The sequence below is a fragment of the Lissotriton helveticus genome, chromosome 2_1 (genome assembly GCF_964261635.1).
Source record: "Lissotriton helveticus chromosome 2_1, aLisHel1.1, whole genome shotgun sequence".
In the NCBI taxonomy this organism is placed as follows: domain Eukaryota; kingdom Metazoa; phylum Chordata; class Amphibia; order Caudata; family Salamandridae; genus Lissotriton; species Lissotriton helveticus.
In genome coordinates, this window is record NC_136059.1 from 451,084,585 (window position 1) to 451,103,866 (window position 19,282).

The 19,282-nt window shown below is 49.7% G+C and overlaps 1 protein-coding gene across 1 annotated transcript in view; it reads right to left on the reverse strand.

The window, feature by feature from the left end:
- MCIDAS (multiciliate differentiation and DNA synthesis associated cell cycle protein) overlaps positions 1 to 6,203 on the reverse strand; it is a 37,828-nt gene extending 31,625 nt beyond the window's left edge. Inside the window, exons 1-3 of the mRNA XM_078675084.1 lie at positions 6,058 to 6,203; positions 5,549 to 5,633; positions 4,532 to 4,617 (exon numbers count right to left, since the gene is read on the reverse strand). Coding sequence (XP_078531210.1) covers positions 4,532 to 4,617; positions 5,549 to 5,633; positions 6,058 to 6,156 — 270 coding nt within the window. The 5' untranslated portion in view covers positions 6,157 to 6,203. The remainder of the gene's footprint in view (positions 1 to 4,531; positions 4,618 to 5,548; positions 5,634 to 6,057) is intronic.
- Between the last annotated feature and the right edge of the window lie 13,079 nt (positions 6,204 to 19,282).

A 19,282-nucleotide genomic window follows, 5' to 3' on the forward strand; every position in this document is an offset into this window, starting at 1 on the left:
ACCTTGTGACAGAGTGTGCACCTCTGCACTATGCACACACCTCTCGGCTCTTCTACAGTACGCAGGTGTGCGTCCTCTACACCTTGTGACAGAGTGTGCACCTCTGCACTATGCACACATCTCTCGGCTGTAGCTGTACTACAGTATGGAGGTGCGCCCCCTCCACGCCTTGTGACAGAGTGTGCACCTCTGCACTATGCACACACCTCTCGGCTCTTCTACAGTACGCAGGTGTGCGTCCTCCACACCTTGTGACAGAGTGTGCACCTCTGCACTATGCACACACCTCTCGGCTGTACTACAGTATGCAGGTGTGCGTCCTCCACACCTTGTGATAGTGTGCACCTCTGCACTATGCACACACCTCTCGGCTGTACTACAGTACGCAGGTGTGCGTCCTCTACACCTTGTGACAGAGTGTGCACCTCTGCACTATGCACACATCTCTCGGCTGTAGCTGTACTACAGTATGGAGGTGCGCCCCCTCCACGCCTTGTGACAGAGTGTGCACCTCTGCACTATGCACACACCTCTCGGCTCTTCTACAGTACGCAGGTGTGCGTCCTCTACACCTTGTGACAGAGTGTGCACCTCTGCACTATGCACACACCTCTCGGCTGTACTACAGTATGCAGGTGTGCGTCCTCCACACCTTGTGACAGAGTGTGCACCTCTGCACTATGCACACACCTCTCGGCTCTTCTACAGTACGCAGGTGTGCGTCCTCTACACCTTGTGACAGAGTGTGCACCTCTGCACTATGCACACACCTCTCGGCTGTACTACAGTATGCAGGTGTGCGTCCTCCACACCTTGTGACAGAGTGTGCACCTCTGCACTATGCACACACCTCTCGGCTGTACTACAGTATGCAGGTGTGCGTCCTCTACACCTTGTGACAGAGTGTGCACTTCTGCACTATGCACACACCCCTCGGCTGTACTACAGTATGCAGGTGTGCGTCCTCTACACCTTGTGACAGAGTGTGCACCTCTGCACTATGCACACACCTCTCGGCTGTACTACAGTATGCAGGTGTGCGTCCTCCACACCTTGTGACAGAGTGTGCACCTCTGCACTATGCACACACCTCTCGGCTGTACTACAGTAGGCAGGTGTGCGTCCTCCACACCTTGTGACAGAGTGTGCCCCTCTGCACTATGCACACACCTCTCGGCTCTTCTACAGTACGCAGGTGTGCGTCCTCTACACCTTGTGACAGAGTGTGCACCTCTGCACTATGCACACATCTCTCGGCTGTAGCTGTACTACAGTATGGAGGTGCGCCCCCTCCACGCCTTGTGACAGAGTGTGCCCCTCTGCACTATGCACACACCTCTCGGCTGTACTACAGTATGGAGGTGCGCCCCCTCCACACCTTGTGACAGAGTGTGCACCTCTGCACTATGCACACACCTCTCGGCTGTACTACAGTAGGCAGGTGTGCGTCCTCCACACCTTGTGACAGAGTGTGCACCACTGCACTATGCGCACAGGCCTCGGCTCTTCTACAGTAGCGATGTGTTCTTTCTCCACGTGTGTGACGTGTAGCGCCATGACGCCCTTTGGGCATGCGAGCGCTTTACAAAACTTCCTAACATAACATGACTGAGCTTGCACCTCTGCACTATGCACACAGGCCTCGACTCTTCTGCAGTATGCAGGCGTGCTTCCTCCACACCTTGCGAGAGAGCGTGTACCTCTGCACTATGGAATCATGCCTCGGCTTTTCTACAGCAGGCAAGTGTGTGCTTCCTCCTCCACACCTGTTGACAGAACGTGCACATCTGCACTATGCACACAGGCCTCGACTCTTGAACAGTGGGTAGCTGTGCCTCCCCCACACCTTGCGGCAGAGTGTGCAACTCGGCACTATGCGCACACGCCTCGGCTCTTCTACAATAGACAAGTGTGGGTCCTCCACACATTGTGGCAGAACGTACACCTCTGCACTATGCACCCGAGCTTTGGGGCTTCCACAGTGGAGATGTCTCCTAAGCAGCGCTGGAAATGGATGAATTATTCAGAAACTGACAGTTACAATGGATGGAGAATAACATACAGGTCACAAATTTGAGAACGTTGTTTTATTACTGATAACTTAGTGGGTTACTTCTTTGGTTGCAGATAACCTTCTGTTCGTGCAGGGGTGGGCTTTTGATTTCTGTAGAGTTGACTACAGCTGGTAATTGCCAGATGTTCTAAAGTCTGTTGCCGATGTTAGATTTTAGCAAGTCACACCTGGCAGAATTTAATAGAAGAAAAACGTTTAGGATTTATAGTGACATACGGATTTGGGTGCATTATTTTACAGCATAAAATGCATGAGTTAAGTACCACTGAGGATCTAGCCTTCCTCAGAATATTGAGGAATAATTTGAATGACTACGTGGAAAACCAGTTCTTCGGCTTTCTATTGCAGAATGACCTTACTTCCCTTGGGTCTTATTTAAGCAGAGGCATGCAGAGAGATTGTGTAAAGCTTTTGGGGTGTTGTATAAGCTAGTTGGAACAGTGGTTTGATTTTGCTCCAGTTACCATCATTAGTGATATGTGGGCAGAACCTATTTGCAACTGTTCCTTATTCCGGCTGTCGAATTTTGCTTTGTGTGTGTACATCTGGCAGTTCTTTTAATCTTTGAGTAAGCCCAATTAAATATGAATGTTTGCTCAGTACTGCTACGTATTATACAGACCTAAGAACATAAACCTAGTTTGACCTGTATTTGTTTTGAGCATCCATTCACTTACTTTTTTGTAATTGCTCGACCTCCTCTGTGTCTGTAAAACAGAACTTTTCCTCGAATTTTTGTCGTGAACTTTGACCCATAGTCCTGAATTTTTACAGTCACTGTCCAGTATTTGCCCGCACACCGGGTGGCCACCCTATGTGTGGTGTGATGCCAGCTGGATGGGAGTTTCGAATGGCTGAGTTGGCTGAGATGAGAACTCCTCGGTGTTTCCCTAGTCACCCTCGGCTGGCAGCAGCCCCTAGGCTGTCCTTACAGTGTGACGCAATGTGCTGCTTCCTGACACCCTCTGCACAGGTGAAGTCAGCTGCACGCCTGTAGGGCCGACCGGAGTATGAGTGGCTGAGGTCAGGAGCTTCACATGTGACACATGTTCAGTCCATCAATGGCCAGTGCACACATGCATGACCCATGTATACACCATGCACTGTACACTCCTGCACACAGTCAAACCTACACGTGTGGAGTGGAGACGTGCACACATAGATGCTGCATGCATGCCTACACGGAGACATGCACATTGCACATACAAACACGTACTTGCAATGTACTCATACGCAAATGAACGAGTGCACCTGCATGTAAACATACGCACACATGCAGCTGAATTACTATGCCTGTGCTGACTTCCCGGTGATGTGACTGAAGGAATATGATGGTGCAAAGCAGTGATGGAAAGCGTCTGGATGAGCGGGTCATTCTCAGTGGATCAGTGCCAGGGACCCTGAGAGTGCTAGGGACCCCGAGAGTGCCAGGGTGTATGGAGCCCAGACCCAGAACACGCTTCTGTCCCAACTTTTCACTGTGCATCGGGAGGTGGGGGAAGTCAGTCCCCAAACACTGCCCTAAAAGATCTGTTTCCTCCTTCTGGAACTACAAACACGCAGAAAAAAATTACAGCTTCCTGTCACCCCACGAATGCAGTTCAGTCGCCTACAACAGGGTCTGCTCCCTTAATTGTCCTTTTTTTTGGTTCAACATCCCTAATCAATAAATACTCTTCAAGATTTCGTCGCTGTGCCTTGCCATGTGGCTCTGCACATTGTGTCCCTTCAGCTGCAGTGCGATGTCAGCGGTGACGACAGACAGGGGTTCTAGGCCTTGGTCTGTCGAGCAGCACTGACCTTTGATATTGGTTACAAGTTCTTATATATCACCGTAGTGATATGCGATGGGTGCACTTTGCAGTCCTGCCAACACACGCCCCACCTATTTGCATGAAAATCCCGGCGTGCAGACGTCTTTATAAGATTTACATCACACATGACATGACGATGCTGTGTGTGGGTGGCGGTCAGAATGGGGGCCTTTGGCTGCTGGCACTGTTTGTCTATTTTATATTCCTCCTAGAGTGAGCTCTCAAATGAACATATTTACATCGGTGGCATTCTTCCGAGTATCAATTGATGGCAAAAAGCTTGTAAGACCCAGTATTGCACTTGCACTTTTTTTTATAGAGTAGAGACTACAGCCAAGGGTAATATGCGCCATACATGCACCCTTTCCCTGGTAGTTTTCAGACCTCATAAAAGTAAAACGTACAGAAGAATACACTTGAAAATCAAAAGGTTTGCTTAAAACACTACATTATATCTCCAGTATTGGTTTATGTGTATATGGGATCCATGCACTGCGGGTTTACATAGTGGTCCATTTTAATCACAAGCAAATATCAACCCAGGTGAAACAAACGTCCCCATCCCACGACACCTCATAAACCACGTGTGATCTCGGGCAGAGTCTGTCAGTTGCAGAGTATCAGGGACAGTGTTCTTTCTTACCTGCTGCTCAGGGCCATTGTTCGCGGAGTCTTGTTCAATGACAGAAGAACAGTCTGCCAAGTCCTGCCAATCGATGGTGGCAAGAGCTAAAAAAGAAATGCGAGCGGTCAGTGAGCACAAAGCGAAACCAGGGAGTCTTTCGGGTGACTGACTTCTGCACAGTAGCACCGCCATGAGGCAATTAATGCCGGTCAAGATTTCGTTTTTAAAAAAGTTCAATTAAGAAGTGGATACCAACCTATTATGGGCGCACTACCTTAACATCAGGGTACAAAATATAATTATTAGTAGTAATCACTAAGGTGCTTCAAGAGGAATGATGCGTATCCAACATCAACTGGCTTCATGTGAAGCAATACTGAAAACAATATCCTCTGAGCACACCCACAGTTCAATCAAGTAATTCCAACGTGTATATGGCAAGTAACTCCAATCCTCAGGAGTCGGTTCAAAATAATATAATCTCCAAAGTCAATGCAAACAAAAGTCCACTTTCTGTATAAGAAGTCCTTATAATTTATTTCACAAGTTGATTACACCAGCCAACACGTGTTTCGTCGTGTATATATTGTACCTCGACTTCTTCAGGGCTCTGTATCTTTCCGTAATCTCTCTTTTATATTATAGTCCTCATAACACGAACAAGTCAATCAATCTTCAAAATTCTCCTCGTAACTCATCCAGCAATATGTCAACAGTGTCTGTCTCTCCAAACACCTATAATTATCCAGTAAAAATCATCTGGTGTGTTCTAATATATTATCATTTAGACTCCAAACATCCAAAGTCTCCAACGGTAACTATAAATTATATATTATGCACAGGGTCGTCTTCTCTTGGTCAATATACGGTTATCAAACGTCGTTATCTTCAAATATCTCGACTGCCTGTGTTCTGCTTATAAGCATTTCCTTCTAAGTCAAACGTTCACATCCAAGTATTTTTACTTCTAAAAAACGAGTTGGTGACGAGGAAGGCGGGTCATCAGAACGTGTCGTTTCTATTCGAGGAACTTACCGGCATCTACCGTGTCAGGACACGGGTCAGTGTAGATTGTCACCGGGCCGCTGACGCCGATAGGGAATATTTTTCTTTGTACATGCTGCAAAAAGGAAAATGCATATTTTAAGATGGAATAATCGAATGCTAGGACCAATAACTTAAAAGAGTCTCTGAACTGTGCGAATCTATGGGCAAATAATATGTGTATAGATGAAGATATCATATGAGAGACATTGGTGCAAAACATTAGAGCAATTAATTGAATTATGCAAGGACAGAGGCTATTTTTAATGAACACACCAGTAACGAAGATGTTCAGGAAGTCGTGCTCTAGTCGTTCATACTTTGGAAAAATTGCTCAAAGATGTAAGCGAACCGAGTTAGACTCTGAGTATCACTGTAGCGATGGGTTAAAATTATTACTAACACAAGGTTTGAGCATGCACAAATGTGGCCCTATGACTCAGACCATAAGCGTACGCGTGAAAACGGCCAAGTGGGTCTCTCCATGAATGCACTCTTACCTTCCTCTCTGGTTTCACTTGCTTCTTAATGAGCCTGTTGGACAGATCCTGTATTCTGTTAGGACACAGCCTGTCGAATGCTTTTCTCCTGTTTTGCATGGCGGTGTTTGCGTGTTCACTGTTCCCTCCGGTGATTCGGGCTTAAACAGTGGCGACGGTGCATCTCCATGATAGTGCATCCCGGCGACCCTTATACACTGACAGCTGTGGCAGTTGTTTACATTCTGGGCCAATCAAAAGGCGCGGGCGAAGGTGGGGGGACGCCGTCTCCAAGCAGAGAGCGTCCCTGACGCCGGATTCCAAAAGAACTGCGCGTGCGCGAAGTAGCCCGGCGGATGAGCCCGGGAATCCAAACTGTCAGAATTGTATTTCATACACGCATGCGCGAATCCAGGCATAGGCGGAGGTGCAGGGGGAAAGGAGCTTGATACATTCTCCAGAAGCGCTTCACTGCATATCACGCCCACCACTGTTTACGGAGGTTGGTAGAATTAGCGAGGGGAGGGTCACTTGTAAGGTAGGGAAAGTCAGTTGGTCAGTGGCCGCCACAAAAGGCGCCCTTCCGACTTACCACCAGCATCGCATCCGAGCCTTAGGAATGGCCTCGGGGAGTGTTAGCAGGGCCGGGCGGGAGCCTTCTAAGCGCTCTTTCCGTTTGCGTTGCCGCCGCCAGCTTTGTTTCAGCAATTGCTAATGCTACGGGACATACATACCAGTGCCACTGCCCCCACCCACCACGGCAGCAACTGCCATTGTCTTGTGAGCACTTGCCAACATCCAAAAGGGAACTATTGAGATAACATCGTCAGATTTGTGCTATCTGTTTGACCTATCAACGGTGAACCAATGTACAGGACGGATGTTGAAAGAAGTAACGCTTATAAACATTTCTGGCTGAGAAAACGGACCTCTCAGTACTTATTGAAGATTTGGCATGTAGACAGAGTCTGCTCTCAGAGGTTTTAGTTCCAGCCTTTGTTAAATAAACCACGAGACCAGACCAATGGTCACAAATCACAATACCGGCGTAAAACAGTCACTTTAAACCCTTCCATTCTGTATTTACCCAGTGTCAGCTTACTTTGTAAAATATTTGCCACTCAGTTTATCTGTATTTTCTTTATATATATAAAACTTTATTTTTAATTGTTTTCTTTGTTTTGATATCTGTCTTTGCAGTTTCATGCATTCTGCACTGATCTCTCTACGTACATTTACGTTTTGGAAACTAGCTGAAATGAAGTGTTGTAAGCAGGGCCGGTTTCAGAATTTGGAATCTGGGATGGCTATGAAGAAGCATGGGTGGGCCATAAAGATGAATGGGGTTATCCAGTGATCCACGTAGAGCTGGGCCAAGACATTGTTGATGGTTTTGTACGGGTGTGAGCATACGCTATCAACTGTCAGGTTCTGTATACTAGTTTAGACTGTATGAGGCATATTTACATGCTCCGCCGAGCTGCGTCATTTTTAAAGTACAGGAATGCGCCATATTTACAAAAATACGGCACATTGCTATACTCACTTCTGTGCCGGGGAGAGAATAAATGCATATTCACCAGTGCCCCATAAGGGTTCTATATTCTTTAAATTCCTTCTAATTATATTAGCGTGCTCCAATGCTTAATCAGAGCCAATGATTTCGGGTGCTTGGCACCAGCACTTTATTGTCAACACTGGCACTTGTAACAGCCTACCACAAGGTGGCGATGTCAGGCTAATTTAAAGATGACCGTACCAACAGATGATTATTAATTTGCTATACATTAAAATGACTTCTTACCTGCTGCCCAACTCATTCTTATAGCTTTGGGGGCCTGGAATATTCCGAATTGTCACATTTGTAGGAGTGTGATGATTAGTAGTTGTGTTGTTACCATCGTTGGCAGCATGGCACTGGCAAGGGCAATGTGTGGTGGAAGCTGCAGTGGCCTTGTGACGAGAGGCCTGGCACTTATGTTTTTTTTACAAATTAAGCACCGACGAGCTCTGCCTTCAGGGAGCACCTCAGGAGATTGGGACGAGGCAGGATAGTGACAGCACATGTCCAGTGCTGTCATGGGATTTTTGCCAGTGATCCTCTTTGCATAATAGACACTTGCGTTGCTCTTTTCCATTCTGTATCAGTGTTGTGTTAGTGAAGCTTGACAAGCCTTTTCACTTAAGAAGAGTCACAACTTTGCCAGCAGGGCAACTAGAATTCTGCGACTGCAGGGTATTTTGCATGATTACAGATTTGTCACATAATCCATCATCTGCTGCATAATTTTCAGAGTTTAATAAAAAATAGTTTCTAGCTCAAAGGGATCAAAAGTTCTTAAAAACACAGGGGCATATTATCAAGAAAGGGCGTTACATTATCGCCGCTTTTATCGGCAGGAAACTGCCGATAAAGCGGCGATAATGTGCTTGATAATATGCTCTATGAATTCCAATCGAAGCCCATGTTAGATGTCTTCACATCTAACATGGGCTTCGATTGGAATTGATAGAGCATATTATCAAGCACATTATCGCCGCTTTATCGGCAGTTTCCTGCCGATAAAAGCGGCTGTTAGACCTGGCATCTTTGGCGTGGTTTTCCCCTATCTTTTTGCCTCTACCTCCTGTATTTTTGATGCTGTGCTGGATTTCGTTTTTGCTGGTTTAGATGCTTTGGACAATCTGCCACTGCTGATCAGTGCCAGAGTGTACGTGCTCCCTATGTAAAGTGGTATTCTGATTGGATATACATGTTTGGCATATTTGTATCACCATGAAGTCCCTAGTAAAGTGCACTGGGTGTGCCAGGGCTGGTGATGACAAATGCTACTAGTGGGCCTGCAGCACTGATTGTGCCACCCACAGGAGTAGCTCTAAAATGGTGTCTCAGGCCTGCCACTGCAGTGCCTATGGACAGTTTAGAACTGCCATGTCCTCCTGGTCAGTGTCCCCACTGACCAGGCCTACCCTTCCCTTTTTGTGCACATCAGTCACCCCTATGGAAGGCCCAAGGTACCCCCCTGGGCAGGGTGCAGTGTATGTAAAAGGTAGAGCATGTACTAGTGCAGGTGACATGCTCTGATAGTGAATGGCAGCCATTTTCGTTTTTCACTATTGTAAGACTATCTCGCTCCATAGATTAACATGGGGGATGCTGGCTACAGTGGTTAACAGCATTTCTTCCCATAGGAACAAGATAAGACATAAGTATCTAGTATCCCTGAACTCAGAATTTGATAACACATCTTTTAGGAAAGGTTGTTTTTAAATCCTGTGTTTGAGAACAGCACTTTTAGAAAGTTGCTGTTCTCTTGTCTGACCCTTCTGTGTGCTGTTGGACCTGGCCTCGTGGCGTGGTTCCCCCCGTTCCTCAGCACCCCGTTAGCCCAGCCCCGTACCCAGAGAACCCTGGTCGTCCTGTCCATGTCCGCCCAAACACCGACGACCAGCCCCGGCCTGTCCCCGTCCTCCTTCCCAGCCCCGAACCCGCAAGGCCCCATAGGCCCACCGGCAGCCATTTTCCCTTCCCGAGATCCCTGACTCCCTGGGCCTAGCCGGACCCCAGCCCCAGCGAAACTTAGGCTCCAGACGCGCCAGCCCCCGTTGGGAGGGTGAGGGCTCTCCAAGCGAGATAAGACAGGGAGTTTCGATCGCACCTCTGGCCTCCCCGAGTGCTGGCTCCAGACCCTGCTGGGCATCTGGGAATTCCCGGACGCATCCTCAAGGAGACCAAAGGGCCAACCGCCGGACCTCGCCAACGGCCAGCCCCCAAGGCCTAAGACCTCCGCCTGCGAGGGTCCGGACATCAAAGGGCCACTGGACTATATCAAGGCTCGCCCAAGAACTAGCGGGCAGTTGTATCCTGGACAAGAAAGCCCTGCTGATCTGATCGCGGCTGACCCTTGGAGAAAACTGAACTTTGGAACTCTTCGAGCCCTGCTGACGCTGACGCGGCTCCTCCTTGGAACTACGGAACTAGAACATCGGAGCCCTGCTGACCTCGTCGCGGCTCAAACTTGAACCTTAAAGATCTTCATCTACCATCCTGAGCCCTGCTGACGTGGTCGCGGCTCCTCACGAACTATCCTCCGGATCGAGCCTTGCTGAGTTCGTCGCGGCTCGAGGAGTACTTTGGTCCGGCTGGACCATCGACGCTGCCAACACGAACTGAGTCGACCTCAAGCGAGTAGGATATCCAGTGCGACCACCATCTTCCATATCCCCCGGCTCGAGGATTGAGAGCTGTGCGCAGAGTACGCCTCGTACTGGCCTAAAGACAGACTGTCCCGCTACTTCTTCCCAAGAGCTTTGAGACTTTACGATCCCTCGATCGCTTGTACATAAGAGTCCTGATTCTTTTATCCGTTCATAAAGAACCTGATACTGAAATCCTACCGTGTGGTGTCCGTTCGTAAGTGTGGGGTGGTCTTCGTGTGTACGATTCAATACTGGAAGTCCTCCCCGGTGGGGATCTCTCGTTAAGGCTCGGCATTATTTGTGGGAGAGGTGGGTCACGGAGTAGTCGGGTAGACACAATCTGGCCTCTGGGATCGCCCCTTCTAACATGTGTCTTGGCCTGTTTGTGTATTGACTGTCTGGTTTGAGAGTGACAGGGGCTGGGGATTCCCCAGGAGGCTGGCTGAGTCAGCCCTAGGCTAAATGACTGCATTTGCAACTGGAGTGGTGGGAGGAGTTAGCACCTGGGCCTGAATAGGGCTGTGCCTGCCATCCACAATGCTGGCTTCACCTCCTGCTGGGCGGCTGACGACCCTGCCCCTCACTCTGAAAGGAAAGAAGAAGCCAGAAAAACAAAGTACTCAGGAAACACCCAGAACTGATTCAGACCGGGCTCAGGGCCCACATGCACAGAGAGAACAAAGGCTTTAGGGGTATAAGTACAGGACCCCTAACAACAGAAAATTAGATCATCCTGGAATCAAGAAGGAACCTCTGCCAAGGAGAAAGCTGAAACTGAAGAAGGAAGACTGTCCTGCTGTTGCTCTGCTGGACTGACCTGCTGTTGCTTTGCTGCAGAAGAGCTGGCTCCCTGTTCTGAAGTCCCAGGAACAAAAGGACTTCACCCCCAGCTTCCCTGAACTCTGCTGAGAGAGTTCTGTCCTTCCTAGAGTGCTTGATCCAGTTGTGGGGCCTCTGGAAGTTGTACCTGTGCTGGGAAGCTTGAAACTAAGCTTGAGAGACTTTTGCAATCGAAAAGTGTCGCATCGCTCGCTTGCGGAGCGCATCCCCAACAGTGCGAGAACTTTCCCGCCGCTACGAAGGTCGAGATCGTCGCAGCGCCGTCGCATCCTTCGTTTGCAGGACGCACCAGACCGGTGCGGCAAAGTCGAACATCGCTGCGAGTGTCGTCGCAGAGCCTGTCGTCGCTGGGTGAGATCGCCGCACCGCTTGCTTGCGGACCGCATCACGTCGCTGCGAGCATCGTCGCAGAATCATCGCATCGAGGAGCTGCGAGAGAGAGGATCACCGCTGGACCGCGCATCGTCGCCCCGGAGATCGTCGCAGCCCCTATGAGATCGTCGCATTGTGCCTTTGCGAGAACAAACTTCCTACGGAAGCTACGCACCGGAATCCATACAAGTGGCCTTCCTCCCCATACAAACCGGATTCGTCGCAACACGCCCGCTGCTGCAGCGGGGCTGTCGCATCGCCTCCCCAGGGTCTCAGGAGCAACGCATCGCTTGTTTTCCACCGCACCAGCTTCTGCTTTTGGAACTTTGTTGCAACTAAAAGGTACTGTGAGTAAACGTGACGCAACTGTGAACTTTTCATGCATCTGTAGAGAATTCTATCGCAACGTAGAGAATTCTATCGCAAACCTTAAGAACTCTTTTGAAACCATATTCTTGAACTGTGTATGTTGGAGTTTTGTTGTTTTGGTCTTGTGTAGTTTAGATTAAATACCTTTATTTTTCTAAACTGTTGTGGAGTCAGTTTGTAGTGTTTTCACTGTGTTACTGTGAGTGTTGGTACAAATACTTTACGCATTGCCTCTGGTTAGCCTAGACTGCTCGTGCCAAGCTACCTAGAGGGTGAGCAGGGGTTATCTCAGAGGGTTATCTCCTTGCTCTGACTAGAAGCAAGGGTCCCTGTTTGGACAGTGGTACCTACCTCTGCCAACTAGAGACCCCCAGTTCTAACATTGGTGGTCAGGCGGTGGAATTTGAACTTGTATTTGTACTTGACCCACACTAATTGGTGTACATCACTAGTGAGTGCAGACCACTACGCCACCGCATACTACTGGTTTTTGATTTTTGATTCTATTTTTGAGTAACTCTTCAAAGCATCATGTCTGCGAAAGGAAAGGCACTCAGTGAGGGGGCAGAAGTAGAGTTGGAGTTTTCCATTGAGGATTTGTACTCCTACCAAGGAAAACATCTTAGAAAATTCTGCCTTGAGTTTGGGTGACCCATAAAGAGTGCCTACAGAAAGGAGGAGTTGCAGAAAATCTTGAAGGCCCATTGGGAGGCACAAGAGGGAAATGATGTGAATGGAGAAAATGCCTTTCAAGGCGCAGGTCTGCCAGTGGGCAGAGTAGGCTCAGGAGCTGGCAGCAACCATTCCAGCAGGGGCCTCACCCCAGAAGAGTTACAAGAGAATCAGAGAGTGAGAGAACATGACTTGGAGGTCTTGAAAATAAAAATGAAGCAATTGGAAATAGAGAAAGAAAACCAAAGAGCTGAGAGAGAAAGGGCAGCGGAGGAGAGTAAAAATGCCCGTGCCCTAGAAGAGAAGAAATTGCTTCTGGCTCATGAGTTGAGCATGAGAGAACTGGATCTTAAAGCCAAGGAGGTGGATGCCAGTTCAAATGGTGGCAGCGCGCAGCCAGTGCAAGGGGGTAAAGTATATATTCCCAAGGACCTGGTGCAGAATTACCATAGGAGTGAGGATATTTATGCCTGGTTCACTTTGTATGAGATTGCATTGAGAATGAACGGTGTGCCTGAACAGCATTGGGGGGTGGGCCTGTGGAAACATTTTGAGGCTTCTGGGAGGAGTGCTCTAGAGCCCTTAGAGTTGGCAGGTACCATGACCTACCCCAATATGAAGGAGGCCTTATGTCTCAGGTATGGCCTTACTCCAGAGCAGTATAGACTGCAGTTTAGAAACTCCAAGAAGAGAGAGTCTGAGACTTGGATGGAGTGTGTGAATTTGTACTCGCGTGCACTGGAAGGTTGGATGAAGGGCAGTAAAGTAACTGATTTTAAGGGGTTGTTGCATTTAATCAGTTGGGAGCACTTGAGTAGTCTTTGTGTTCCAGAGCTGCGCCAGCATCTTTTAGACAGCAAGCTGACAGACCCCATTGAGCTTGCTAAGGAGGCGGACCGCTGGACCAGTACCAGGGTCCACAGAGGAATTGTGGGTACCACAGCCAAAGGTGGGCAGGGTCCCCAGCAGAAGAGTGGGGGGGACAGGGTAACCAAAAGGAGTTCTCACAAGGGCCCCAAAATAGTTCCCAGGGAAAGGAATCCCAACCCCCCAAACCTAGACAGCAATGGCCCCCTAAGGGCAGGCGGGACAATAGAGACAGAAGAGATAACCAAGGTCCCCCTACCTGCTATCACTGCAATGAGGTGGGCCACATTGCTCCAAGCTGTCCCAAGAAGAAGCCAACACCCACTGGTGCTCCAGCCCCAGGGTTAGCAAGTGTAGCTTTGGGCGGGGATTTGATTTCTAATGGGGAGGTGGGCTTAGCAGTTATGTCCCTTGTCTCTCTAGGAGACCGAGAGATGGTCCAGGAAACCTTACTGCCCTCTAACACTAAGAAGTATGGGCAGAAGGTGACCATCAATGGGAGGGAGATTAAGGCTCTGAGAGACACAGGAGCCAGAGCAAATCATCCCTGATGTACTCCGCCCTGTAGTGGCAGCTGACAGCTCAGTGCGCCTCTGCAAGCTGGCGAGGGTTCCCTTTGAATGTGGGGGGAGTCTCTGGTCTTTTGGAAGTAGTTGTCAGTGATGCCTTGCCTGTAGACTGTCTGTTAGGTAACGACCTGGAGAGTTCTCCATGGAAGGATGTAGAACACAGAACTCACTTGGAGATGTTGGGTCTGCCTGCGTGGATCTGTGTGACCACGTGTGCTATGGCAGCCAGTAAGGGTGATTCAGCAGAACTGGAGCCTGAAACAGTGGCCCAGAGACCTGCCAGGAGAGGAAGAGGCAGAGGGCGCGGGAAACCAGCCCCAGCCGTTCCCACGGTCCAGGAGGAAGCAGAACCTGAGGGGGATGCCCTGGAACCTACAGGGGAACAGGTGGCCGAACTGGGAGACCTACCTGAGCTGACCCATTGGCAGCAAGAAGGTGGTCCCTCCAGGGAGGAATTCTGCCAGGCGCAGAAAGAATGCCCTTCCCTCATTGGTCTGCGGCAACAGGCTGTGGTTCAGGCAGCAGGTGGAGCAGCCAGAGATCACTTTATATACTGGGAAGATGACTTATTGTATAGTGAGCCTAAGTTTGCTGAGCTGTGCTGGTGGTACCCGAGCACTTCAGAAACTTCCTAATGGGTCTGGCTCATGACGTGCCTCTTGCAGGACATCTGGGGCAAGACAAGACCCTAAACAGGCTTGTCACCCACTTCCACTGGCCCCAGATGAGAAAGCACGTTGGTTCCTTTTGCAGATCTTGCCAAACCTGTCAAGCCAGTGGCAAGACTGGAATGAAGTTGAAGGCACCCCTCCAACCCTTCCCAGTGGTGAGCACCCCTTTCGAGCGGGTTGGCATAGACATAGTAGGGCCCCTGGACCCCAAGACAGCCTTAGGCAACAGGTTCATCCTGGTCTTGGTGGACCATGCCCCCCGGTACCCGAAAGCAGTACCTCTCAGGACAATCACAGCACCCGTGGTGGGCCGTGCATTGATGGGGATCTTTTCCCGTGTGGGGTTCGCCAGAGAGGTGGTCTCCGACCGGGGTACCAACTTCATCTCTAAGTACATGAAGTCTCTGTGGGAGGTGTGTGGGGTAACTTATAAGTTCACCACTCCTTACCACCCTCAAGGGAATGGGCTGGTCGAAAGGTTCAACCGGACACTTAAAGGTATGATTATGGGCCTAACGGAGCCCATGAGACGGAAGTGGGACGTCTTGTTACCATGCCTGTTGTTTGCCTACAGGGAGGTGCCTCAGAAGTCCTTAGGGTTCAGTCCCTTTGAACTCCTGTATGGCCACCCTGTTAGAGGACCTCTCTCACTGGTGAAGGAGGGTTGGGAAAACTCCCGTGGGAAAACCCCCCAGGATGTGGTCAGCTATGTGCTGGCCATCCGCAACCAGACACAACGCTTCAGGAAGCTCGCTCAGGCGAACCTGGAAGCAAGCCAGGAAGAAATGAAAAGATGGTACGACCAGAATACCACTCTGGTCGAATTTCAACCTGGGCAGAAAGTGTGGGTAATGGCGCCAGTGGAGCCTTGTGCGCTCCAAGACAAGTGGACTGAGCCATATGAGGTGGTGGAAAGGAAGAGTGAGGTAACCTACCTGGTTAACCTGAGGACTCACAGGCAACCCCTGAGAGTCTTGCATGTGAACCGCCTCAAACCACACTTTGAGAGGACTGAAGTGACAATGCTCATGGCTACAGATGCAGGAATGTAAGAGGATAGTGATCCTCTCCCTGACCTCCTGGCAGTTAAGGAGCAAGATGGGTCAGTGGATGGTGTGGTCCTCTCGCCCACCCTGACCCCAGAACAGCAGAGTGACTGTCGCTAAGTGTTGGGTCAGTTCTCCACCCTGTTCTCCCTGACCCCAGGAGTCACCAACTGGTGCGTCCATGATGTGGACACTGGAGACAGTCTGCCTGTGAAACAAACATTTTACAGGGTAGCTGACAAGGTCAGGGCCAGCAAGATGTTGGCGCTAAGGGTGATTGAGCCCTCCAGCAGCCCCTGGGCTAGCCCAGTAGTCTTGGTGCCCAAAAAAGCTGCTACACCCGGTGGCCCTCCAGAACTCTGGTTTTGCGTGGACTACCGTGGGCTCAATGCGGTCACGAAGACTGACGCACACCCCATCCCCAGAACTGATGAGCTTGTGGATCGGTTGGGAGCTGCCAAGTACCTCAGTACCTTTGATTTGAGTTCTGGGTACTGGCAGATTGCCTTAACTGATGGGGCCAAAGAGAGGTCAGCATTTTCAACGCCAGAGGGCCACTTCCAGTTCCGAGTCATGCCCTTTGGGTTGAAGAATGCCCCTGCCACATTCCAGAGACTGGTTAACCAGGTACTGACTGGGCTGGAGGAATTCAGCGCCGCATACCTGGATGACATTGCTGTGTTCAGCTTCACGTGGGAGGAACACTTGCAACACCTCTGCGAAGTGTTGAAGGCTCTGCAAAGGGCAGGCCTCACTATCAAGGCCAGCAAGTGCCAGATAGGTCAGGGATCTGTGGTGTATTTGGAACACCAGGTAGGAAGCGGCGAGTTGGCGCCCCTACAGGCAAAGATTGATACCATTCTGGCTTGGGAGCCCCCCAAGACCCAGACAGAGGTGAGAGCCTTTTTAGGACTCACCGGGTATTACAGACGGTTTGTCAAGGGATATGGCACCATTGTCACCCCCTTGACAGAACTCACTTCCAAGAAGTTGCCCAAAAGAGTTGACTGGACTGACGCCTGCCAAACTGCTTTTGATGCCCTGAAAACTGCACTGTGCACAGCACCGGTGCTCAAGGCACCTGACTTTTCCAGTGAGTTCATAGTACAGACAGACGCTTCAGAGCATGGGGTGGGAGCAGTACTCTCACAAGTCACTGAGGAGAATGGAGACCAGCCAGTAGCTTTCATTAGTAGGAGGCTACTCCCCAGGGAACAGAGGTGGAGTGCGATTGAGAGAGAAACATTTGCTGTGGTCTGGGCTCTGAAAAAGTTGAGGCCCTACCTGTTTGGTACTCCCTTCCGTGTTCAGACCGACCACAGGCCCCTCAGATGGTTAATGCAAATGAGGGGTGAGAACCCAAAACTGTTGAGGTGGTCCATCTCCCTACAGGGAATGGACTTTATGGTAAAACACCGTCCTGGCACAGAGCACGCCAATGCTGATGGTCTGTCCAGGTTTTTCCGCCTTAGTGAAGAGAACTCCCAAGAGGGTGGGTAGTTCTCCCCACTTTCAGCTAGAGGGGACACGTGTTAGACCTGGCATCTTTGGCGTGGTTTTCCCCTATCTTTTTGCCTCTACCTCCTGTATTTTTGATGCTGTGCTGGATTTCGTTTTTCCTGGTTTACATGCTTTGGACACTCTGCCACTGCTGATCAGTGCCAGAGTGTAAGTGCTCCCTATGTAAAGTGTTATTCTGATTGGATATACATGTTTGGCATATTTGTATCACCATGAAGTCCCTAGTAAAGTGCACTGGGTGTGCCAGGGCTGGTGATGACAAATGCTACTAGTGGGCCTGCAGCACTGATTGTGCCACCCACAGGAGTAGCTCTAAAATGGTGTCTCAGGCCTGCCACAACAGTGCCTATGGGCAGTTTAGAACTGCCATGTCCGACCAGGACTACCCTTCCCTTTTTGTGCACATCAGTCACCCCTATGGAAGGCCCAAGGTACCCCCCTGGGCAGGGTGCAGTGTATGTAAAAGGTAGAGCATGTACTAGTGCAGGTGACATGATCTGATAGTGAATGGCAGCCATTTTTGTTTTTCACTATTGTAAGGCTATCTCGCTCTATAGATTAACATGGGGGATGCTGGCTACAGTGGTTAACAGCATTTCTTCCCATAGAAACAAGATAAGACATAAGTATCTAGTATTCCTGAACTCAGAATTTAATAACACATCTTTTAGGAAAGGTTTTTTTTAAATCCTGTGTTTGAGAACAGCACTTTTAGAAAGTTGCTGTTCTCTTGTCTGACCCTTCTGTGTGCCAGCGCTGCCGCCATTCCCGGCGTTCTTTGAGGCCACGCCCCCTTTGTGAGGCCACGCCCCCTTATTTAGGCCACGCCCACCACCGAACATACTTAAGGCGCTGAATACTAGCGCCGGTTGATGTATGTAAGGTCTCCTGAGGCGGAAAGCCGGGAGCTGTGTTTGTGTAACTTTTAAATATCTTTTAAACTTTGAGAGTCACTTAACTTTGTGGACTATTCTCCCCACTCCCCCTCCTGGCACTTTGTCTCTGGGCATTGTCTCACCTGCTCAGGCTGTGCAGCGGAGTTCAGCGCTGCCGCCATTCCTGGCGTTCTTTGAGGCCACGCCCCCCTTCGTGAGGCCATGCCCCTACATCTACCACCCGCCACTATAAATCATGTGCATACCTCGGAAGCGCAGCGGACGAGCGCAGCGAGCGCGTCGTTGGCGCGCCGGAGGTGCGCCAGAGGTAAGCCCGTCTGCGCTGAGGAAGCGCCAGACGCCAGACACCCTGACATTTACCAAAACGGTAAGATAATGTATTCTAAAGTAGAGCTTCTTAAACTACATCATCCCAAGCAAGGATGCTCCAACTTCAACCTGGCCAACTCTAATGCGCCCCAAGCTTGCTTATGTGGGTTCTCTCTTACAAATCCAGATCGACAAACATCCCATACCGTTGCCAAGCCCTCAGTGATTAAAATTGGTCAGTTGAATGTTCGATCTATGTCGAAACATCACGCCGAAATCCACGATCTAGTCACTAACCATGCCCTCGACATTCTTTTTCTCACCGAGACGTGGCTTCAAGATGACATGGACACTGTCCTTAATCTGGCCACCCCTACAGGATACACCACCCACACGGTCAATAGAAACTCCAGAGGTGGTGGAATTGCCATAATGACCAGATCACATCTTACGTGCCAGCTAACTAAAGCAGATATTAAAGACAGTGAGTGTGCACGCTATAACATCAAAATCAATCCCCAGCTTAGCATGGTAGGACTCCTGATATATAGGCCACCAGGAACGGATGTCAAATTCACTAACTCACTCCTCGAGTACCTATGCTCACAGATCACTGAAACTGCCAACTTCACGATTATTGGAGATTTGAACATCCACTTCGACTGTAAGGGAGACTCAAAGATCAATACTCTACTAGCTGATCTGGAGGCCCTTCAACTAGACCAACTTATACAGGGCCCTACCCATAGTGGCGGCCATCTCCTGGACCCCATTTTTACGAACATAATTATTGCGCAGGTCGAAACGCCCAACCCTATGACCTGGACTGACCACTGTCTAGTAACTATGTTAATACCCTGCAAGAACATCCTGTTTATTAAGCCCACTCAGCAGGTTCGAAAAAGACCCTGGAG